The sequence below is a fragment of the Callorhinus ursinus genome, unplaced genomic scaffold (assembly GCF_003265705.2).
Source record: "Callorhinus ursinus isolate GAN/ISIS: 27379988/994484 unplaced genomic scaffold, GSC_fseal_2.0 scaffold6, whole genome shotgun sequence".
NCBI lineage: Eukaryota > Metazoa > Chordata > Mammalia > Carnivora > Otariidae > Callorhinus > Callorhinus ursinus.
In genome coordinates this window covers 5,768,547-5,791,076 of record NW_027397068.1, presented here as the reverse complement: position 1 = coordinate 5,791,076, position 22,530 = coordinate 5,768,547, and the positions used below count along the sequence as shown (strand labels likewise).

Below are 22,530 nucleotides of genomic sequence, written 5' to 3'. Positions count from 1 at the left end.
GGCCCTATGAAAATTATGAGGGTATTCATATTTTACAGGGTGAAAAGGCAAAATTTAAGAAAGAAAACATTCCAACAGACCATCTGAATTTTTAAAAAATTTGTTTAAATCATTATAAAAAATAAGTAGACCTAATTTCAGAAAATAAACACACAAAGATACTTCGGCTGATTTGCTTATTACTAGCTGAGTTCCCTGCTTCCCTCTCTCCTTTGCCAATGAAAAGTCAGAGGAGGGCTGAAGAGACAAAGGACTATTCAGTATTAGCCAATTCCACAGATATATCTGGGAACTTTCCAAGAGTTTTATCACATTCCAAGTATGTAAATAAATTAAAGTACCATGCAGTTCAGGGGGAAAAACTCTTACTTGTTGATTATGAATGAAAAAGTACTTTAAAAAATGCTTTATATAAATATAAATAGTATACTCTTTCCAAACTTTTTTGACTAAATGAAAAATTATCATTAACTGTTACCATTTAACAAATGAATGTGACACTTATTAATAAATCTATTTCATTTTGGTCAAAAGTTCTGGGTTTCAAATACTGACACACTAATACTCTTTAGCAAATAATTTATTCAGTCAACTCATAAATCCAGTTACTCCAGAAAACTGGAAATTCCCCAGGAGGGCTAACAATATGGATAAAAGAAAACACCTACCAGGTATTTCACAAATAAGTTAAGGTACCCACTAGAACCCTGATGGTCTGTACGTCCCCTCATCTGACCCCATCTCAAACCTTCAAAATGGTATGCACTCTAAAAAACTCCAAATTTGTGATCAACAGATCTTCAGCTTTACTCTGCACATCTGACTGCCTTCTAGTCCTAACTACCTTCTCAGGTAAGACCTCTGATGCAGCAGAGATAGCAGCATCTTAGCTAACCTTATGCTGTGGCTTACAACATGCCAGGGACTATTTAAATGCTTTGCATTATTTTAATCAATTTAATCCTATTTGAGCCTATGAAGTATGCATTATTACTGTCCACATTTACAGATAGAGAGACTGAGGTACAGAAATATTATGTGATACATTAAGTACTTCAAGGCTCAATCAGGAACTCTCTTCTCCTCTAGTCCTATAGCTTCAAATAGCATTTAAGAATATATCCTAAATGTCTCCACCACCATTTTTCCTTTTCTATTATTCTGCTTAGAGTCCAATCCACTCCACCACCAAATCCTGTTTCTACTCTTAAGCCCTTATAATTCATTCTCCACAGAGAAGCCAGAGATCTTTTAAAATCGTATTATGTCATTATGAGAATATCCAAACTAAACACACAAATATTTTTTGCATTGTAGGGCATTTTATATTTGCTATTCTCTGTACCTGAAGACTCTTAGGTCAACTCTGTGTGACAAATTCCTTTCCATCCTCCAAGTAATATCAAACCCTGAGAAAAGCCTTTTCTGAACAGTCCATGTCAAGTGGCCTATGCCAAGCCCAGTCTTAACATCTACTTTAGAATATCACATTATTTCCTTTCTAGCACTTCAATCTGAAATTTCCCATTGTTTGCATGTTTCCTATCTACCTTCCCTTAATGGAATGCAAATGCCTTGAGGTCAGAAGCCAATGTCCAATAATGGACTTGTTCATTCTTGAATCAGTGGACCCATAAAAGTGGCTGATACATAGTAGGCCCTCAAATATGTTTTTGAATAAATGTACCTATCATTGTGAACACAGCTCACAAACCATTTTGCTTTGTTTTTTTTCCTGAGAAAAGCTTTGGAGAAAAGAGCAAAACTACACTTCTATTTTTTAATCGATAGCCACACTTGACCTCACTCCCTTTAAACAGACTATATTCATGTGGTTATTAAGTACTTTAAAAAATTGAAAGATTCTCCTAAGAACACCTATTAAAAAAATGTGCTTTGTCCAGTTACATTTTAAAAAATTAGCTGAGTTTAGCATCTTTATTTAGCATACCTACTTAAATATAGAGGATGTCATTCTAGCCCCATGAAAGGAAATGTATGATACTCCCAGGGATGCAATTAATTTTAAAAGCTTTTAAAATTAATTAAATGCAAATCTTTAGTTGGAGAAAATTCTGACAAAGAGTTTTACTGCATTTTAATTATATATTTATTTATATTTTCACTTTTGATCTTGGTGAAAATTATAAAAATAAAACCTAAGATTCAAAAAATAAAAAATCCCACAATTCTAACTAGATGACAAACAGCAAGTTTTATTTACTTGGAAAAAAGATAGTAAAATTAATCAATATATAAAAAATTATCTATTACAAATAGTCCAAATTCTATAAAAAGGATAACTAAAGATTTCTTCTAGCTTTAAACTCTGATTTTTGTGGCACATAAACATCATGAAGAAAAGTAATTTAGAAAATAGAACAGTGTGAGCACATATTACCACCTAAAATAATTCATTAATGGGTAGCTAGGATTCTTTTGTAAGCTTCAAATGTTAATAGCTGTAACAGTGAAACATATGCCCTTGAGTTAAAGGTAATATCCTGTCCCCAAACCGTAGCAGCCAAATAAATATGGCCCAAACATTATTCAAGTTGATGATGATTACTAATAGCTCACACTGACATTGTGTAGCACGCACCATGCTAAGCCCTTTTACATAAATTATCTCATGTAATGTTCATAACAAATCCAAGAGGCAAGTACACTCATGCAGCCATGTACATATGAACGTTCTGGTGTTTGAGGTTTCACACAAAGTTAAGAGGAGGAACCAGGAAGAACTCTGGCTGGCTGACACCTAGGCCCGGTCCATAATCACTGCCTTTCTCAACTATTTTTTTTTAAGATTTTTATCTATTTATTTGACAGGGAGACACAGCGAGAGAGGGAACACAAGCAGGGGGAGTGGGAGAGGGAGAAGCCGGCTTCCCGCAGAGCAGGGAGCCCGATGCGGGACTCGATCCCAGGACCCCAGGATCATGACCTGAGCCGAAGGCAGATGCTCAACAACTGAGCCACCCAGGCGCCCCTCAACAATTTTTTTTTTTATCACAACTCTTTAATTCTTCTGCCTGACATATCCTACCTCTCCTCTCTTGGTCAACTTTTCAAAAACCTGTTCAGGCTATATAGCCTTTCTTGACTCTTTAACTCATTTTTTAGACATTGTTCTTTCTTTTCCTATTCCACTTACTTTATAAAATACTATAATGGTGCAAGGACATATATTTCTGTCATTCCTTCTAGACCTTGGCTTAGGGACAAGAACCAAAGCTTAACTCTGAATACCCCAAACCTACATCACTGCTCAATACTGAAAGTGTGCAGGTTAAAGCATAAGGAGAAATAACTATAAATTCTGATATGAGGGTTTTGTTTGGTTATCTGTAAAACAGTGATCCTATTTCAATAAATGACCATGGTAGAAGGAGCACTCTATACAGGATGTATAAGAACACAACCTACTCCCGAGAAAACAATACCAAAAAGGTAAAAATATGCTCTCATATGGGATTAATCCTAGAGGTGCTGCAGGTTGGATTGTGCATCCAAAAACAGAATTATAGGTGTGGCAGTCCCTAAATTAAGGATGATGTCAAGATTCCTGTTGGATTAGGGGTATGTTCAAGGTTAGAAATTTTATTATGAAGCACCCAACAAGACCCAGTAAAGACAGGTTTTGTTTTTTTCTCGGGAAAGGGAGATAGAATTCATGAGGGCTGTTATGGGGGGACAAAATAATAGTTCAGAAAGCAAATATTTCAAAGAAATTACCCACATTTTTACGAAATCTGTGGACATCACTGATGATTCAATTACATATTCCGATTTAGTCATATATTTGTATCAACCACATAGAAAGAAGTAGAGTGAATAATCTAAAACTGAGAATGTCAAACAAAAAATTTGGCTTTGGGATTCAGAATGCTTTTTTCAAACATATCTTTTTAATGTTTAGTATTTGCTAATATTAAAATCCATTTGATTTCCCTATATATACACTGATTGAATTTGGTGGTGGGAAATGAAACTAACTTTTTAGGTGGCAAGAGTAAGTCAGCCTGAGAGTAAGTGTCAGCATAATATACTTAAAGGAAATCTAAATTATTTAGATCAACCATATTCTCGTTTTGTTTTCAATTATTAGGAAAAAAAACACTGCTTGTTTTTTTATAAATAGAAGGTAAAATGTGAGATAATGTAAGTAACAATGAGAGTGTGACTATACAGAATGATTAAAAAGAAAGATATGAAACACAAGATGAAGGACAACACTAATGTTAGCTATCTTACCAAGTACTTCCTCAAGTTTATTTAAAACATCCCTTTTCAGAAAGTATCCTTCTCAAAATAAATATGCTCATTAGTCGCTGAGTATTATTCTTCATTTAACAATGACAAATGAGTTTGCTTAACCTTTGAAAGAAATATACTCTTAACTGAAACTACTAGAAAAAGTGTTAAAAAAAAGCAAAAATAATTTACTATACACTTAAACCCACCATATTAAACATTTATTTCCAAGAAAATAAAATTTAATCATTTTTAAAATAGTAATGTTCTCAGCATTTTTAAAATAAGTGACACTATCAATTATAGTATTCAATTTAAAAATAGAGACTGGTTGTTACATGAACATAAAAAATGCTATATTATATATACTGAACAGTACAAGTTTTTCTGTATTTCCCAGTGTGTTTAAATGAGTATCTGTAAACCAATTTTCTAGCCTGTGAAAAAAGATGTAATTTTTTCTAAACAACAAAAAAATCCTATGCAGAGTTTTATTTTCTTTTGTAAATTTTCTTTTAATTTTTTTATTATGTTAATCACCATACATTAGTTTTTGATGTAGTGTTCCATGATTCATTGTTTGCGCATAAAACCCAGTGCTCCACGCAGAACGTGCCCTCTTTAATACCCATCACCAGACTAACCCATCCCCCCACCCCCCTCCCCTCTAGAACCCTCAGTTTGTTTTTCAGAGTCCATTGTCTCTCATGGCTCGTCTCCCCCTCCGATTTACTCCCCTTCATTCTTCCCCTCCTGCTATCTTCTTTTTTCTTAACATATATTGCATTATTTGTTTCAGAGGTACAGATCTGTGATTCAACAGTCTTGCACAATTCACAGCGCTCACCATAGCACATACCCTCCCCAATGTCTATCACCCAGCCACCCCATCCCTCCCACACACCCCCACTCCAGCAACCCTCAGTTTGTTTCCTGAGATTAAGAATTCCTCATATCAGTGAGGTCATAGGATACGTCTTTCTGATTGACTTATTTCACTCAGCATAACACCCTCCAGTTCCATCCACGTCATTGCAAATGGCAAGATCTCACTCCTTTTGATGGCTGCATAATATTCCATTGTGTATATATACCACATCTTCTTTATCCATTCATCTGTTGATGGACATCTTGGCTCTTTCCACAGTTTGGCTATTGTGGACATTGCTGCTATAAACATTGGGGTGTATGTACCCCTTCGGATCCCTACATTTGTATCTTTGTGGTAAATACCCAGTAGTGCAATTGCTGGATCCTGTGGTAGCTCTATTTTCAACTGTTTGAGGAACCTCCATACTGTTTTCCAGATTGGTTGCACCAGCTTGCATTCCCACCAACAGTGTAGGAGGGTTCCCCTTTCTCCACATCCCCGCCAACATCTCTCGTTTCCTGACTTGTTAATTTTAGCCACTCTGACTGGTGTGAGGTGGTATCTCATTGAGGTTTTGATTTGGATTTCCCTGATGCCGAGGGATGTTGAGCACTTTTTCATGTGTCTGTTGGCCATCTGGATGTCTTCTTTGTAAATTTTATTAAAACTGTTCCAAAAGTGAAATCATGAGGAAAACACAAAGATGCAAATTCAACTGTTGCCTATGCATCTAAAGAATAAGATCACAGTATTACATGAGCAAGAAGAAACTAACATTTTAGCTGAGTAATTGTACATATAGGGACATACAAAAAAGGATTCACATTGGACACAAACCATGCATGTGTCTGCACATCAGTTTACTCAAAGTTATGAAAGTATGGTGCTGGACAGGAAGTAGCACTGCAAGGGTTAAATCCCTTAATGGGCAAAGGAAAGCAGCTATAATTAATTTTGAAGATATCAAGATACTTCACAGAGAAAAATGGGAAACTACCTGTGGCACCCCTGCCTCTGCTTCTATTATCTCTTCCAATGGGCATCTTGTATCATGTTTTAAGGTTTAAATGAAAACAGAACAACAGTATTAATATCATGAATAAACAAAAGAACCCTGCTGAGGTGTTACCTACCTGGCAAGAAAAGAGAATTAACTCTAGATATTTTAGTAGATTCTGAAAGCACCTAACAGAATCAGAACCAAAATACGGTGTTGCTTATTGTAAAATCTTTATTCAGAGTCTCTTTACAAAAACTGGGTATCCTCCGAAACACTGATAAACCATGAACTATTATCATTATTATTACACTTCCCCTCACTTTGTTTCACACTCTGCTCTTACATTTTTTTAGGCTATCCCTCCAACACTAGAAATATAACCTGCCAAGCACTGCAATTATTATTGTTTGTTTTTACTTCATTACTGAAACAGTACTGTCATCTTCCCAATCACACAAGCTTGCACTTTGGCCTTATTTCCTATTCTTGTTCAAATCTATCTATAAATTCACCACCCCCCTCACCCCCTCTCAAAGTTGACTGTGGTAGGCCCTATCTTTCAGAATGGTCTTTTAACCATGTCTCCTGAATAGTTTCCACCTGGGCTATTATAACAACCTTCTACTTTCACCACCTTCAGCTAAGAGCCAATTTATTTTACACAGCAAAACACAGTTTGGGCATACGCCCTGCTGGAAGCTCTGAAAGTAAACTTTAGTCCACAAGAACCACTTTAGACCAGGGCTTACTTAACACCTAAAAAATACTCTATCATTGCTATAATTGTATTACTTAAAAATGAAACATAGCCCCCTTAATCATATGACTAAAGTCTTTTCATAAACTGGACCCATTCAATCTTACAGTTCGTATTTCTGTCCTAGCTAAGCAAAACCTGGTGACAAAGTTTCTTTGCTTGACTGAACTTCGGTAAAACTTCTGAATCCTCTCCTAGGCCCACCTGTGCACTTTCTGCTAAAATGTAGTTTTATCAAGAACCCTGCTATATCAGCTTAACCAGAAACCCACACCTTCAGTAACTGACCACCCTCCATATCTGATCAGCCTCCTCATCATCATCTGGACACCCCAATCTATCTTCAACAAGAATCCTGTTACCCGTGATGTTTCCTTTTAGACTCATTTTCCTCCTCTGACTCCCACCCTGCTCCTTGGCTATAAAGTCCCACTTGCTGTTGGAGGTCATCAAGAAGATGCGACTGCCTGTTGAGCCATGAGTTGGACCCAGGCAACTGGAGGCTCCCCACTTCCTTCCCTGTCCTTAGAATGTGTGATATACTTGCCTTCCCTGCTCCCAGAAGCTGGTCTGAGGATACAGCCTTGAGATAGAAACGTGGTGTGGAGGCTACCTGGACTGGGTACGTGACTGAACCCAGTAAAGGCGTCTATATAAACTTTTAAGATTCCAGCAGGTGAGTGGGTGTGGCAATCTACTTGTTTTGAGGCCACCCAAGACAAGCCTCATATGTAAATTCCCTGTTATTAAACTTGCCACCTATAAATCTGGAGCGGTTGATCCCTTTGTTCTGTCACTCCTTTCTCACCACAGACAGGGATTTCAGACTCTGAGGTTACCAACACTTGGCACATGCTGTATTCAGAATTGAGGCCGATCTCTCTCCTCCACGGTAAAATCCCATTGCAGTGGTCCCTATACCTATCATGATGATCCTTAATAAAACTGTCCTATCTTTAACAAGAGCCAATGCATATTTTTTAAAACTAGCCAACTATGTAAGACTTGTTGCCTCCCACCTCAGTGCCTTTAAATATGCTCCCTTTCATCACTTAAAATTTTTCTACCAAACTATATTCAAAATGCTATAACTCTGTATATATATATATATATTTTTTTTTCCAAGTTAGCTTTATGCCTGATGTGGGGCTTGAACTCATGAGCCCAGGATCAAGAGTCATATACTCTACCAACTGAGCCAGTACAATTCAACCCCTCTAGGCTCATTCTTTAATCAGCCCCTTTTTTCAATATTTAGAGACATGACTTTCATTACAGGATAGCATTTTAAAATGCATATATGCTTCATGTTTCTAAAAGTTTAATATTATTTATCTTTTCCAATTGTGGTAAAAAAACAAAATTTATCATTTTAACCATTTTTAAGTGTACAGTTCAGTGTTAAGTACATTCACATTGTGTAATTAACCTCCAGAATTTTTTCATTTTGCAAAACTGAAACTCTACACACATTAAAAAACTCTTTTCCCTCTTTGCCAGCCCCTGGCAACCAGCGTTTTACTTTCTGCTTCTGACTACTTTAGATACCTCAGGTAAGTGGAACCATACAGTATTTTGGCTTTTTTTTGTGACTGATTTCACTTAACATAATGTCCTCAAGGTTCATCCATGTTGTGGTATGTGACAAGATTTCCTTTTTTTTTTTTTTTTAAAGTAGGCTGATGCCCAGAATGGACCCTAACGATCTCCTTCCCTTTTAAGGTTTTAAATAATATTCAGTTCTATGTGTACATTTATCCATTCATCTGTTCATTTATATTTTCTACTTCTAGGCTATTGTGAATGGTGTGGCTATGAACTTGAGTGTGCAAATATTTCTTCAGGGTCCTCTTTTCAATTCTTTCGAATATACCCAGAAGTGGGAATGCTGGACCATATGGTAATTCTGTTTTTAAGAGGAACCACCAAGCTGTTTTCCACAGTGGCTGCACCATTTTACATTTCCACCAACAGTACATAAGGGTTCTAATTTCTGCACATCCTTGCCAACAGTTTTCAGTTTTTTGATGTAGCCATTGAAATAGGTGTGAGGTAGCATCTCATGGTAGCTTTGATTTGCATTTCTCTAATGACTAATGAGGCTGAAAATCTTTTCATATGCTTCAGCCATTTGCATATAATCTTTGGAGAAATGACTATTCAAGTCTGCCCATTTTTTAATTGGGTTATGTTTTTGTTGCTGAGTTGCAGTTCTTTATATATCAGGATATCAGTCCCTTAGATACATTTCTGAAAATTTTCTCCCATTCTAGATTGCCTTTTTATATTTTTTATTGTATCCTTTGATGTGTAAGAGTTTTTAAGTTTGATGTAGTCCCACTTACCTATTTTTGCCTTTGTTACCTGTATTTTTGTTGTCATATCCAAGAAATCATTGCCAAACCCAATGTCAGGGTTTCCCTTATGATCTCTTCTATAAGTTTTATGTTTAGGTATTTAATCTGTTTTGAATTAATTTCTCATATAGCATAAATTTCCAACTTCATTCTTTTGCACGTGGATATCCAGTTTTCTCAATACCATTTGTTGAAGAGGCTGTCCTTACCCGATTGATTGGTCTGGCACTCTTTGTTGAAGATTATTTGACCATATATACACTAGGGTTTAATTCAGGGCTTTCTATTCTACTCCACTGGTCTACAGGTCTGCCTCTATGTCAGTACCACACTGTTTTAAAATTACTATAGCTTTGTAATATGTTTTAAAAATCTTTTTAAGAACTTCCTTCTGCCTGAAACACTAAATCCCAGCTTAACTTGGCTAGTACCTACTCATGCTTCAGGCTTCAGATTTTACCCCTGTTGTGAAGTCTTCCCTAACTATTCTCTCTCTCCAACAGTCACATATACATCTCCTTGCTGTGAATTCCCACTACACACTGTACCACAGAACTTTGCTTTACCTGATTGAACTGTGTGATTCCCAAGGGTATTAATCCCTGTGATAGAGTACTCATCTACCATTTTTAGCTCTCACATCCCCAGCTCCTAGTCAGTCCTTGCCTGACTCACAGTAAATGACTAATAATTATAAAAATTAAAGACAACAGAATATACTCAGCTGGTAAAAAGAATGAATAAAGTCTATGTTATTGATTTAGAAAATGCTTATATGAACTAAAAAAAATCAAGGTGCACAACAGTGTACATAGTATGCTACCATTTATATAAAAAGGGAAAAATACAGTCACATAATCTGCATGTATACGATATAGCTCTGAAAAAACACACAAGAAAATAAAACTGATTACTTCTGGTTGTCCAGGTGGAAATTGCATAGATGAGGGCTGGTGGAGGGAGCCTTTTCTCTGTAGAGTTTTTTTATACTTTTAAAATCATGTAAATTATTCCCTCTTTTTGGTATTAAATAAGCTTACTTTTTTAAAAAAAAGTAAAGGAGTAATGTCCCCATAGAAAATCAAATAGCAGCTGGGTAACATGTTGGCTTTACCTTCCTCCTTCATTTAAGAAATAACAAAATCAAAATGGATAAAATCTGTATCGTTAGTGTTACATTTGAACCCAGAATCATCCCACCACCCGCCAAAGAACCACAGAAACTAAGAATTTTGTGGATAAAGTACATGCTTCATTTAGTAATGTAATCCAATAGCATATTAAGTTAATCTTTAAATATTCTAAAACCATGAGCTGTGTATAAACTGCATATTGAATAAGTACGTACTGCTTATTAGTGACGTACACACATACTAGCTTTTTAAAATGTAGTAGCTAGCTTCCAGGATGCCCTCCAATGATCCTCACCTCCTGATATTCTCTTGTATAGTTACCCCTCCTACACAAAATCACAGCTGGTCTATGTGCTGTCTCTTGGATCACTCATTCTGGCGCAAGCTAGCCTTTAGGTGATAAAGACACTTCAAGTAGCGCTATGGGGAGAAGCTTAGGTTTCCCTTCAACAGCCAGAAACAACCTGCTAGTATGTGAGCGAACTACTTTGGAAAGGGGTTCTCCGACCCCAACTGAACCTAAAGATGACTGCAGTCCGGGCCACTATTTGACTGCAACCTCACAAAACTTAAGCCAGAACCTCACAGCCAAACTGCTCCCCAAACCCTCCTGGAAGAAACTGAGAGGTATTTATTGTTTTAAATCACTACATTTTGAGATAATTTGTTATGCAGCCACAGATGACTATAGTCTCAAAAATATTTTTTTTGTATAAACAATTTTTTGAGTATAGTTGACACATGTTACATTAGTTTCAGGTGATTTGACAGGTTTACACCTTATGGTATACTCATCCCAAGTGTAGCCACCATCTGTCACCATACAATGCTGTTACAGTAGCATTGACTAGATTCCTCATGGTATACCTTTTATTCCCATGATTTATTCACCCCATAACTGGAAACCTGTATCTCCACTACCCTTCATCCACTTAGTCCCCTCACTCCCCTCCCCTCCTACATCCATCAGTTCTCTGTATTTTCATAGGTCTGATCCTGCTTTTTGTTCACTTGTTTCTTTAGACTCTTGATATGAGATCATATGGTGTTTGTCTTTTTTCAGTCTGACTTATCTCACTTAGCGCAATACCCTTTAGGTCGATCCATTTTATTGCAAATGCCACAATCTCATCCTGTTTATGTCTGTGTAATTTTCTATTGTGTGTGTGTACCACATCTTCCTTATCCAACTGTCAGCGGACACTTAGGTTGTTTCCATATCTTGGCTATTACAAATAATGCTGCAACAAACATAGGGGTGCATATATCTTTCTGATTTGTTTGTTTTTTTTTTTTTTTGGATAAATACCCAGTGGAATTGCTGGATCATATGGTATTTGTTTTTTTTTGAGAACCCTCCATACTGTTTTCCACAGCGGCTATACCAATGTGCATTCCCACCAACAGTACACAGTACATGGGGGTTCCTTTCTCTCCACATCCTCACCAACACTTATTGTCTTTTTGATTTTAGCCATTTTGGCAGGTGTAAGGGGTTTGCATTTCCCTGAAGATTACTGATGTTGAGCATCTTTTCATGTATCTGTTGGCCATCTATATGTCTTCTGTGGACAACAGTCTATTCAGGTCCTCTGCCCATTTCTTAATTGGATTGTTTGGGGGCGGTTTTTGGTGTTGAGTTGTACAGGTTCTTTATACATTTTGGACATTAACCCCTTATTGGGTATAAAGCTGGAGGTATCACAATTCCAGATTTCAAGATATACTACAAAGCTGTAGTAATCAAAGCAGTATAGTACCAGCACAAAAACAGACACATCTATGGAACAGAATAGAGAGCCCCAGAAATTAACCCACACTTATATGATCAATTGATCTATGACAAAGGAGGCAAGCATATACAATGGGGAAAAGTTTCTTCAATAAATGATTCTGGGAAAAAGGGATGGATACATGAAAAAGAGTGAAACTGGACCACTTTCTAATACCATACACAAAAATAAAATGGATTAAAGACCTAAATGTGAGACCTGAAACCATAAAAATCCTAGAAGAGAACAAAAGGAGTAATTTCTCTGACATTGACCATAGCAACATTTTTCTAGATAGGTCTTCCTTGGCAACAGAAAGACAAGCAGTAACTATTGGGACTACATCAAAATAAAAACCTTTTGCAGAAAGGAATCCATCCACAAGAAGGCAACCTACTGAATATTTACTTTTTAAACCACACCTCTATACTCTAACTTAAAAAAACATAATAAAAGCAGCAGTTATCACATCACATAAAACTAATGGGCAACCTCAAATTAATAGAATCAGGTAGGCTTGGGGCACAATGCTTTGAAGATAGCCTTCCAATAAAATGACAGGTACCATAAAAATAATCATGTTGCTGGAATCCCTTTTCAGGCTTAAGGGTGGACTCCTGACTAACTGGTGGTAACATTTATGGAATTGCTGGTATACAATATGGAAGTCATTTAAATACTTTTCTTCCAAAATGACAGATATAACTTTAACCAAGTACTATAATCTATTTTTTTCTTCCTATGGAGAAAAACTTCTGTCCAGGAAATTTTAAAATCAAGACATTGTAAGACATGTGTTAAGTGTATATGAAAAGCCACTATGCAAAGTACATCGTGTTGAAGACAAGCAGAAGCATAATAGCAGACTGGGATGACATTTGTGGTGTACAATATACACTGGAAAATTTGATTATACTAACACATATTCTAAGGGTTTCAAGTAGCTGATACAGCACACACAGAAAGCAAACGGTTATTTGCCTCTATAACTTAAAGGACTAAGACTGCTATGTTTTTATAGTTTTTCTGATTACAGTCAGTTGTTACTTTCAAATGTAAGTTAAGAGTTTATCTGCACTGCTTTATTCCTGCTGCTTTATTTTATAGTAGAGACAGGAAAGAAACTACTCCTTTGGGTGAAAGCTCTTTAACGAAATAAAGACTATTCATCAAGAGGGCTCTTTTCTTCCAAATCGAGGTTGTATCGCAGAACCTTAGATTAACAGCAACCTGACCTCTGGTTGAGTAGCAAATTATTGTGTATACTCATAAACCTAGTATTACCATTCAGGTAAATTATTTTTTGGAAAACAGAAACACCAAACCAAATGGTCTATTCACCTGAACTCTTTGTTCATGAACACAAAATAAAGGTAATTTAAACATTAAGCTCGCAATACATATATAAGCCTGAAAATAACCACAGCAAGTTGAAATACAGAATGTATTTTACAGAACAAGAATAGGGAATTTATTTTCCTGCCTATTCACATTAAACTCTTACCATAGAGAGGAGAATTTTTTATTACCTCAGAAGAAAAAAAAAAGGCCAGAAATGTCTTTTGTAGGATAGAAATATTAAAATCTAGCTCAAACTTAAAAAGTGATGAAAGGAAGAAGGGAGGTATTATATTCTCTTAGTTTATTACCTTATCCATGCTTATAGGAGCTTTGCCAGATAAACATATCAACATTTCATCACTCCTGAACAGTCATCACTTTGTCATATAAAAGGCGCCCACTGATTTTTAGATTTCTTTAGATTCAAAGGTTTATCTTACAGCTATGATATCCTAATAATAAAAGGGTGGATGTTTTATTTGTAAAAGTAACATTAAAAACATTTTTTTGAAGGGCGCCTGGGTGGCTCAGTTGTTAAGCGTTTGCCTTCGGCTCAGGTCATGATCCCGCCGTCCTGGGATCCAGCCCTCCATTAGGCTCCCTGCTCAGCGGGAAGTCTGCTTCTCCCTCTCTTGCTGTATCTCTGTTAAATAAATAAAATCTTTAAAAAAAATTTTTTTTTGAAAAAAGACTTATTCAATAAAGATTGTTTAGTCTTTTTATTGCATTTTTAAAGTTAACTCTAGTACACCTTTTAATTTGCAATTAAGGTTTTATTTCCCAATTCTTTCACAGATAAAATTCTAAGGAATTTTCAGGCCCTGATTAATCCAGTGTCTTCCCAAATTTTGGCCACCAATCAGATATGAAATGATTTTATGGGGCCCAAGGAGAGGGCTAAGTGACACTACTAAATCAGTGAGGAATTTATTCCCTCTTCATTCTCTTATAATTCCTCTGACTGCATCAGGAAATTCTCAGATTGATGGTAGAATGTTATCAACACCTCTGTAATTCTTGCTAATCTCCCTTCTAAACAAAGAACAGCAAGTTTTAGGCTTAAGAGTGTTCAATAGCCAATAGTGTCTAGAATTTAACAAGTTTTGTTTTCATTATTTTCAACTTTATGTCTACCTTTTGTTGATGGCAAGTGATACTTTATGGTGATTATTTCAAGTTTTCTTTTTTTTAAAAGACTTTATTTATTTGACAGAGAGAGAGATTGTGAGAACAGGAACACAAGCAGGGGGAGTGGGAGAGGGAGAAGCAGGCTTCCCGCTGAGCAGGGAGCCCGATGTGGGGCTCGATCCCAGGACTCTGGGATCATGACCTGAGCCGAAGGCAGAGGCTTAACCACTGAGCCATCCAGGCACCCCTTCAAGTTTTCTTTAAAAATTATGTTAACAACTACACGGATATAAAGAAAAACAAAGAAAGTAAGTATACAAGAAATACGGAGATATGGTCAAAATTTTGAAGATATAAGAATGACTGACATTTGAGAAATACTACACTTACCCATGTGGTCAAGAAATAAATATAAGTGCCTACCATGAACTATGAGCATACCATTGGTTTAGCCATCAAGGACAGAAAATGATAAATGCTGACAGGAAAGTCAGAAGAGAACAAAGTTACTTCAAAATGAGGTAATCCAAAAAGGATTCACAGACAAGGTGGCACTGGAGCTAGGATAGTATGAAGTAGACATGCCAATGCAGGGAGCATGCATTTGAAGAAAGCAAAAGCATAATAATACAGGCCTGAGTGGTGGCATGTTCTAAATCTTGATTGTGGTGGTTACCCAGGTATGTATATAATGTACACATAAAATGAATGCACATTATCTGTAATTTTTTCCTTAAACTTGGTACGTCTTTGACCTATGCAATGAAAACTTATTGAGATTTTAGGCTTGGACAGCTGGGCGGGGGGGGCGTAAATAGGTAAATACAATAAAAGGGAATCGGAAGTACTTATTTTCAGTAAAACCTGTGAGCTCTTACACAAAACTTGCAGCTCTATACTTCTCAACAGTTTCATTTCAGGGAGAAAATCTACCTGAATTAAGGGTTACCTATTAAATGTATTGTTCCCACCCCTGCCCCCCCCCAAACAAAGGAGCACAAGAGCACTCATTCCTAACAAAGAAACAAAGAACAGACTAAAGTGGTCAAACTGGCTGTGTGACACCTGACAGAATTTAGCAAAATAATTTAAGATTGCATTCAACACTTAGATCCCGTTTATCAGCAACTCAGAAATGACTGCCTTAGAATTTGTTTTAACCTTGAACTCTTTCCAATGATCTAAGCTCTTAAAATTTAGATATTAATTATTAAGTATATTTCAAGTGGCTGTTATTACATTTCATTTTTTTTTCAAAGACCTTATTTATTTATTTGACAGAGAGAGACACAGTGACTGAGGGAACACAAGCAGGGGGAGTGGGAGAGGGAGAAGCAGGCTCCCTGTGGAGCAGGGAGCCCAATGTGGGGCTCGATCCCAGGACCCCGGGATCATGACCCGAGCCGAAGGCAGAAGCTCAACCAGCTGAGCCACTCAGGCGCCCCATTACATTTCATATTTTTAAAAGCTCATGACTAGAGAGGGAACTCATGCACAGTAAAAATAATGCCATTATCAACAAGTCTTGTTGGAACTTTATAATGCCATTCTCAATAAAATTAATGACTTAACCATAAAATCAAATCCAAATGTGAATTAATTATGGTTATAGAAAAGCATCAAGAGACCAGAAAAAAAAAAGATAGTATTCCCCTGCCATAAATCAAAGCATTAAAGTGCACTGAAACCTATGTGCATCCTTAATATTTTACTAAGGAAAATACAAGCCTTTGTTACATCAATGCATTGCCACTATATCCTTATGCCCCAGGAAGCTTAAACTGAAAGCTAGAAAGCATAATGTAGGGAATTTTAGAACTGAAAGGAGACTGAGCTCTTAATATAGGCAGTCCAACTCATGAGTTAGATTTACAATTTTTCAGTGGCAGCAAGCCTCAGCTCCTAGTCAGCCCTGCAATCACGAGGGTAAACAACTGATAAGCTTACAACCACTCTTTATCCATTCAGTTTTTCGCTTTCAGTACAATATTCAATAAATTACATGAGATATTCAAAACTTTTATAGTAAAATGAGCTTTGATAGATTTTGCCCAACTGTAGGCTAATGTAAGTATTGTGAGCATATGTAACATAGATGTATTGAATGCCTTTTCAAATTATATTTTCAATTTATGATGGGTTTACCAGGACATAACCCCATCATAAGTAGAGGAAGATCTGTACAGTAATTTTCAAATTGGTATTCTATATAGTTATATTCTAGATGTTAACAGGTTGGCCATGAGAAAATAGGCTTTCTGGCCAGGTAAGACCTTTTAACCTTATGTGTTCCTAAATTATTTGTCAAGGAACACTGTTTTGGGGGGCAGTAAGGCTGTTACTGGATTGAGCACAGTGTTTAGGGGAAACATCAGTTTGGAAAATTCTGATCTTATGAAATTCCCTTTAACGGATGACAAAACTGACGCCTAGAGATCACATCTGGTTAGCAGGAGAAAAAAAGAATGCGAACAAAATCTTTCATTCCCAGGCCGGAACTCTTTTCATTTTAAGTACAAAATAGGCTCTTTAAACTGTATATAGTCAAACATTTAATTTACATTTAACATTTTGGTTATGGTGTCACATTTTCTGGTTTGTGTACTAACTCAGGTGTTTTTAATTCCTTCAAGACCTGGGCTCCTAATAATTAGACCCACCTGAAGATTTACTATTGTTTAGTACTAATGAGGAATGATTTCGTTCAGAGTGGCAGCTTAAAGTAATCACTGGAATAAAGCATTTGTATTACAACTGGTTTTAATTTACCCTTGTTACAACTTGTCAGCTCAACTAAATCACTGTGTTAGCAGGTGAATTTCTTAGCATATAATGTCAACATATGCTGTCCATGAGAATATAGGAGATCTGCCTGCGTAGATGACAGTCAGCAACAACAAAATTGAGAGATTTTTGTCTTTCTACAGTTCTGGGCTTGTCAGGCAAACACTTAGTTTCCTATCTTTTTGGTAATTATCAAAAAAATGTTTTGATTGCTTTAACTGCAGTGTCCAAATCAGATTATCACAGTATATTTCTCAAACTCCACGGAACTGTAAGATAGTGTAAGAAACACAATTCGTTCAGCTTTAAAAGTAGTTATGTACCACTCACCCTCCCCTCTCAGGGTAGGAGAGAAAAATGGGAGAGACCCAACAAGTAACTCCTGTTATGCTGCAACTTTAAAAGGCTTGAGAATCAAAGGTGATAATGGTTAACAACTTCCTTATGACTACCCTGACTTCCTCTAATAAACTTCTGCACTCCTTTCGAACCTCCCCTCATGGAATATTAACTATGGCAGGTATTCATGTCTCCTCAATCTTAAAAGAACCCAGTAGATGAATGACACCGCACGAAGCCTGGATTCCACCAACAAAGAGGTTACTCTGCGCGCCTTTACCGCACAGGTGCGACCTCCACCCCAACCTTGCGCACCGCTGGGCCCCAGCGCAGGAGGCTCGGGAGCGGCCACCCCTGCCTGGGGCCGCCCTGCAGCCTCCGCCCGGCCCCGGCCCACCGAACCCCCGCGCAGCTCCCGCCTCTCCGACACCGGAGGGCGGCCGGCCGGTTTCCAGGCTCCAGGCGGGGCCAGGGCGGCAACACCCCGGACGCCACAGCTGCTTGCCCCGAGGGGCGTCCCCGCGGCTCCGGAACCAGCCAGGCCGAGGAGGCCGCCCAGGGTCGGCAGCCGGCCTCGCGACCGCGCTGGGGGCAGGGACGCTGTTACCTGCTGTGGGCTCGGCCGCTTCCCGCCGGCGCCGCTCTCCTGGCAACCGCGGCAGCGACGCAGAGGCCGGGAGCCGAAGGGCCTAGTGACAGCTCCCAGTGTGCACTGCGCCCGCGCCCACGCCGGCGTCGACGTCGACGGCCCTCGATCCCCGCCCCCGGTCCGTGCCTCGCCTCCCGGCGCTAGTTGTCGCCACAGCGCCCTCGAGCGGACAGTCGGGGAAGCGGCCTATAGCCACCAACTACGGGGATGGTGTTTCCAACTCGCCAGCGCCAGCAACATCTTAATGGAGAGTTGGAAGGAATGCTAGGAATTGAGGACAGCTTTTATATATTAAACAATCATTTAAGTGTTATTTAAACGATTCCTCGATATTTCATATGAGGAATTTGAGGCCCAGAGAAGTTGGGAGACTGGTGAAGTTAGGAGATAAATAGTTGTTAAAAGATTTGGACACATTTTGAGTTTATTCTCTCTCTAAATCATGTAGTAACTACACGGAAGATTGCATTGTTTTGCCTAAACCGTAGGGTCAAAGAAAAAAAAAGATTGTTTTTCACAAATGTGTGACTATATATTAAGTATAACAATCTTTTTTTTTTAAAGATTTTATTCACTTATTTGAGAGAGAGAGCAAGCACGAGAGGGGGTAGGGTGAGAAGGAGAAGTGGACTCCTCCCTGAGCAGGGAGCCCGATGCGGGACTCGGTAGTCGCTTAACCAACCACCCAGGCGCCCTGAAATATAGCAATCTTTAAAAATAATCAAACACCAAGTACGAAGAGCATGTTGTGCTAAGACAAATATTTCAATAGAATGTGGCAGTATTTAAGACTTAAGCTTTGGGGGCGCCTGGGTGGCTCAGTCGGTTAAGCGGCTGCCTTCAGCTCAGGCCATGATCTCAGGGTCCTGGGATCAAGCCCCGCATCAGGCTCCCTGCTCCATGGGGAGCCTGCCCCTCCCCCACCTCTCTCCCTCTGCCTTTCCCTGTGCTCTTTCTCTCTCAAATAAATAAATCTTAAAAAAAAAAAAGACTTAAGCTTTGAGAACTAAAGGTAGAAGATACTAGGAGTTGAAATCATCACCCATGATCACCATTATTTGAAGTGGAATAGTGGAAAACAATTCTTTTAACTACGTTGTTACCTCCATCCATGATTTTGAATTACTGTGGTGGATACAGGAATTTGTGAAGCACCACAATAAACTTTAAGAACTGCAAATACTGACTTTAAGAAGATTTGTCTTAAAATAGTATCTCTAGGGATGTGGATTTGTTATTTGGAAAATCTTCGCATTAAGAGGCTATCTATAAACATGATTTTCTGAATACAAGCCATCGTTTCTCTTTTTAAAACCTAACAGCCTCTTGTTTTTGTTTTGTTTTGTTTTTAAGATATTATTTTTAAGTAATCTCTACACCCAACCTTGTCTCGAACTTAACCTGGAAATCAAGCCTCCAATGCTCCACCAACCAAGCCAGCCAAGCACCCTCAGCCTCTTGTTTTTAAAGAATTCTTTATTGTAAATTTACCACCCTAGCCTTAAATTTTAGTATTTCCCCATTTTAAGTATCCCCCTTTTAAGTACTTACATTATAGTAGAGCCTTTTCTTTACTAGGTCAAACTTTCCGAAATTATCTTCTAGAAGTATTAAGATTGACTTCTGTGAATCAGTTTTTACTTCTGCAAAACATGACGAGTGGAAAAGTACCTGTGGAATCATTCTCATCCTCGTTTTTTCAAAGGTTATAGGAATGGCTAATCCTGTGATTCATGGTACTGGATTTAACCACACTCTCTTCTATATAGATAACAGAAAACTTCTTAACATTTTTTGCAACTGTTTCTATCTTAGAGCAGTTGTGTCTAAATCCAGAAGCCATGCCAGGTCAATCCTGGACGTTTGTTGTCTCAGAGGAGAGTTACCAAAGGACTGACAGGGTTCGTAAAAAAGATACTGTAGTTTATTAAAAAACGAAACAAGATTGTGTTTTGGGTGGAGAAATCTGCTCTCGAACCTCCTGGGGCCAGTGCCCGCCTCTATCTCCTCCTTCCGTCATCCCCCTCTCTTTCAGCCTCATTCTTACCCACTCTAGGCAAAGGAGTGTACTTGGGCTCGGATTTTTAAGGTCACATCCTGGGAGACTAACGCACCGGGCCACGCCCACAAGAAGAAGAGTGGGAGGACAGTTTGGCTCTCCCTGCCCACCTTTGTTCCCGCTCAGACACCAGCCAGGATTTGAAAACGCTCACGCCCCCGGGTCGAGATTTCGCGGCAGCGAGTTCTCCGCCCGGCAGGTGGCGCTGTGGGCTGGCGGGCTGTCTCCATCCCGCGATCTGGTCGCGGAGACCCTCCCCGCCGCCACTGCCGCCGCCGTCGCACGTGCAGCCGCTTCTGGCCGTGGTAGCCTGTATTCGCCTGAACCTGCGGCTGGGCGCCGGCCATGGCTGCACCTGCGGCGGGGACGCACGTGTTCCTGGAGGTGCGGAGACGGCTGCAGAGCGCGCTGCTGATCCTGGGGTAAGGCCGGCGCTGGGCGTGTGGGCATCTAGGCGCAGTGCGTAGTCTGTTGTTTCTGCCGGTCAGGGAGCCTCCGCCTCCCTCAAAGGGCGGAGTTCTGAGTTTCTTTCCAGTTGCTTAGAGCCTGTCATTTACTCAAAGTGGAGTTTTCCCTCCTACCCCGTGCTTTTATCGCCCCCCCCCCCCCGCCCCGGTAATCTCGGCATCCCCTGGGAGCTTTTTAGAAATGCAGTCTCAGCCCCACACCAGACCTGTGGAACCAGAACTTATATTTTAACACGCTTTCCAGGACTCAAAATACACACTTTGTTTGAGGAGCACTGATGTAACATAACAGTGCCAGGGTTTTCCAAAAACAGTGCAAAACAAAAACAAACAAACAAAAAAAACCCTTGCCTTCTTTTTGGGATCCTCAGAGGATAAAGTCCAGTGTGAGAGCTTCCTATTTTGTACATAAACTCGGGTTGTTGTTTTTTTCTCCCCACGCTGTTGTCTGCAGAAAAACTGACACATTCACTGAACGACTAACCAAGGTTACAGACTTCTTATTGGAGCTCATTCTTGTATTCATATTGCGCGTTCCAATGAGAAGTCAGCAAACGTTTAACTTGTTATTCACTACACATTCAAGAAACTTTTAGGAGAAATGGTCCCTTGTTTGTTTGGTAGTACGTGACCCCCTCGATTATTCCCTTGTGACTGCCGTTTCAAATAGAGTAAATTAGATGTTAAAATCTTGAAATTTTTACTACGCGGAGCCACTCAAGAGGTAGGTTGATGCTTTCTTTTCCTTTATCGGCCTTTTCCTTAAATCGGCCAAGTATAGGTGTGGCAGTTTGGAAATTTGGCATGAGAACTGAATTCAAATCCTAGCGTCTTCGCTGGAGTAGAGTCGTTTAATCTGAATTTTTTCAATTGTAAAATATGGGTAATATTTATTAGTCTTTTTTCTTTCTCTTTTTCTTCTCTGTTTCTCCCTCTCCATCTCAAATCATAAGTTCAGATAAGTGTCTCCAATTCCAGTCCACCCTGTAGGGTTATTAGCAGCCCCAGTCTTAAAACAAAAACAAGACAAAGTCCCTACTTCCTCTCATCAAAGGGGCCCTTCAAAGTTCCCCTAGGTTACTGTCCCTTGTTTAAGCAAGTGAAGAAACCTGACTTTGCTAGACTGACTACTGGTTTGTCCCTAATGGTCTTTGGCTGTTGAGTTTTATCACCAACTTGCCCCTCATAAAAGCAAAAGCAACCATTCTTCTGATTTCATTAAACAAAGATTGGTTTTGCCATTTCATGAACTATATATAAATGGATTCATACAGTATGTACTTTTTTGATTCTGGCTGCTTTCCTTCAACAGTGCTTCTGAGATTCGTGTTTCATCTGTGTCATTGCACATGACAGTCTATTTTTTTCTGGCTGAGTAGTTTTCTACTGTATGAATATAAAATATGTTTACCCATTCTATTGCTGGATATTTTGTGTGTTTCTAGAACTTGATTATTATGAATAAAGTTGCTATAGCATTTTAGTGGTCATACATTTTCATTTTACCTAATTCTGTAATAGTCCAAAAGTCTATACCTTTTCATTTGGTTTTTGTTAATTCATACGTGTTCCTTTGGAAAGTGTCTTCTGATTTTTTGCCATTATAAAAAATCAGG

At 38.6% G+C, this 22,530-nt stretch overlaps 2 protein-coding genes across 10 annotated transcripts in view; one reads left to right on the top strand and one right to left on the bottom strand.

Moving 5' to 3' along the window:
• Nucleotides 1-20,070, bottom strand: part of DOP1A (DOP1 leucine zipper like protein A) — a 108,269-nt gene extending 88,199 nt beyond the window's left edge. For 5 of the 6 annotated variants that reach the window (XM_073893561.1, XM_025861860.2, XM_025861878.2 and 2 more), the window contains exon 1: nucleotides 18,347-18,439. The gene's annotated coding sequence lies outside the window, so the exon portion shown is untranslated. Of the gene's footprint in view, nucleotides 1-18,346; nucleotides 18,440-19,939 lie in introns of those variants that run through there. The other variant, XM_073893559.1, reaches the window with a different exon arrangement.
• Nucleotides 20,071-20,713: 643 nt separating this feature from the next.
• The window catches only part of UBE3D (ubiquitin protein ligase E3D), a 153,983-nt gene continuing 152,166 nt past the window's right edge, over nucleotides 20,714-22,530 (top strand). For all 4 annotated transcript variants that reach the window (XR_012378489.1, XM_073893564.1, XM_073893565.1 and 1 more), the window contains exon 1: nucleotides 20,714-20,869. Coding sequence is in view for 3 of the 4 variants with exons in the window: in XM_073893564.1 (XP_073749665.1) it covers nucleotides 20,793-20,869 (77 nt within the window). In the remaining variant the exon portion in view is untranslated. The remainder of the gene's footprint in view (nucleotides 20,870-22,530) is intronic.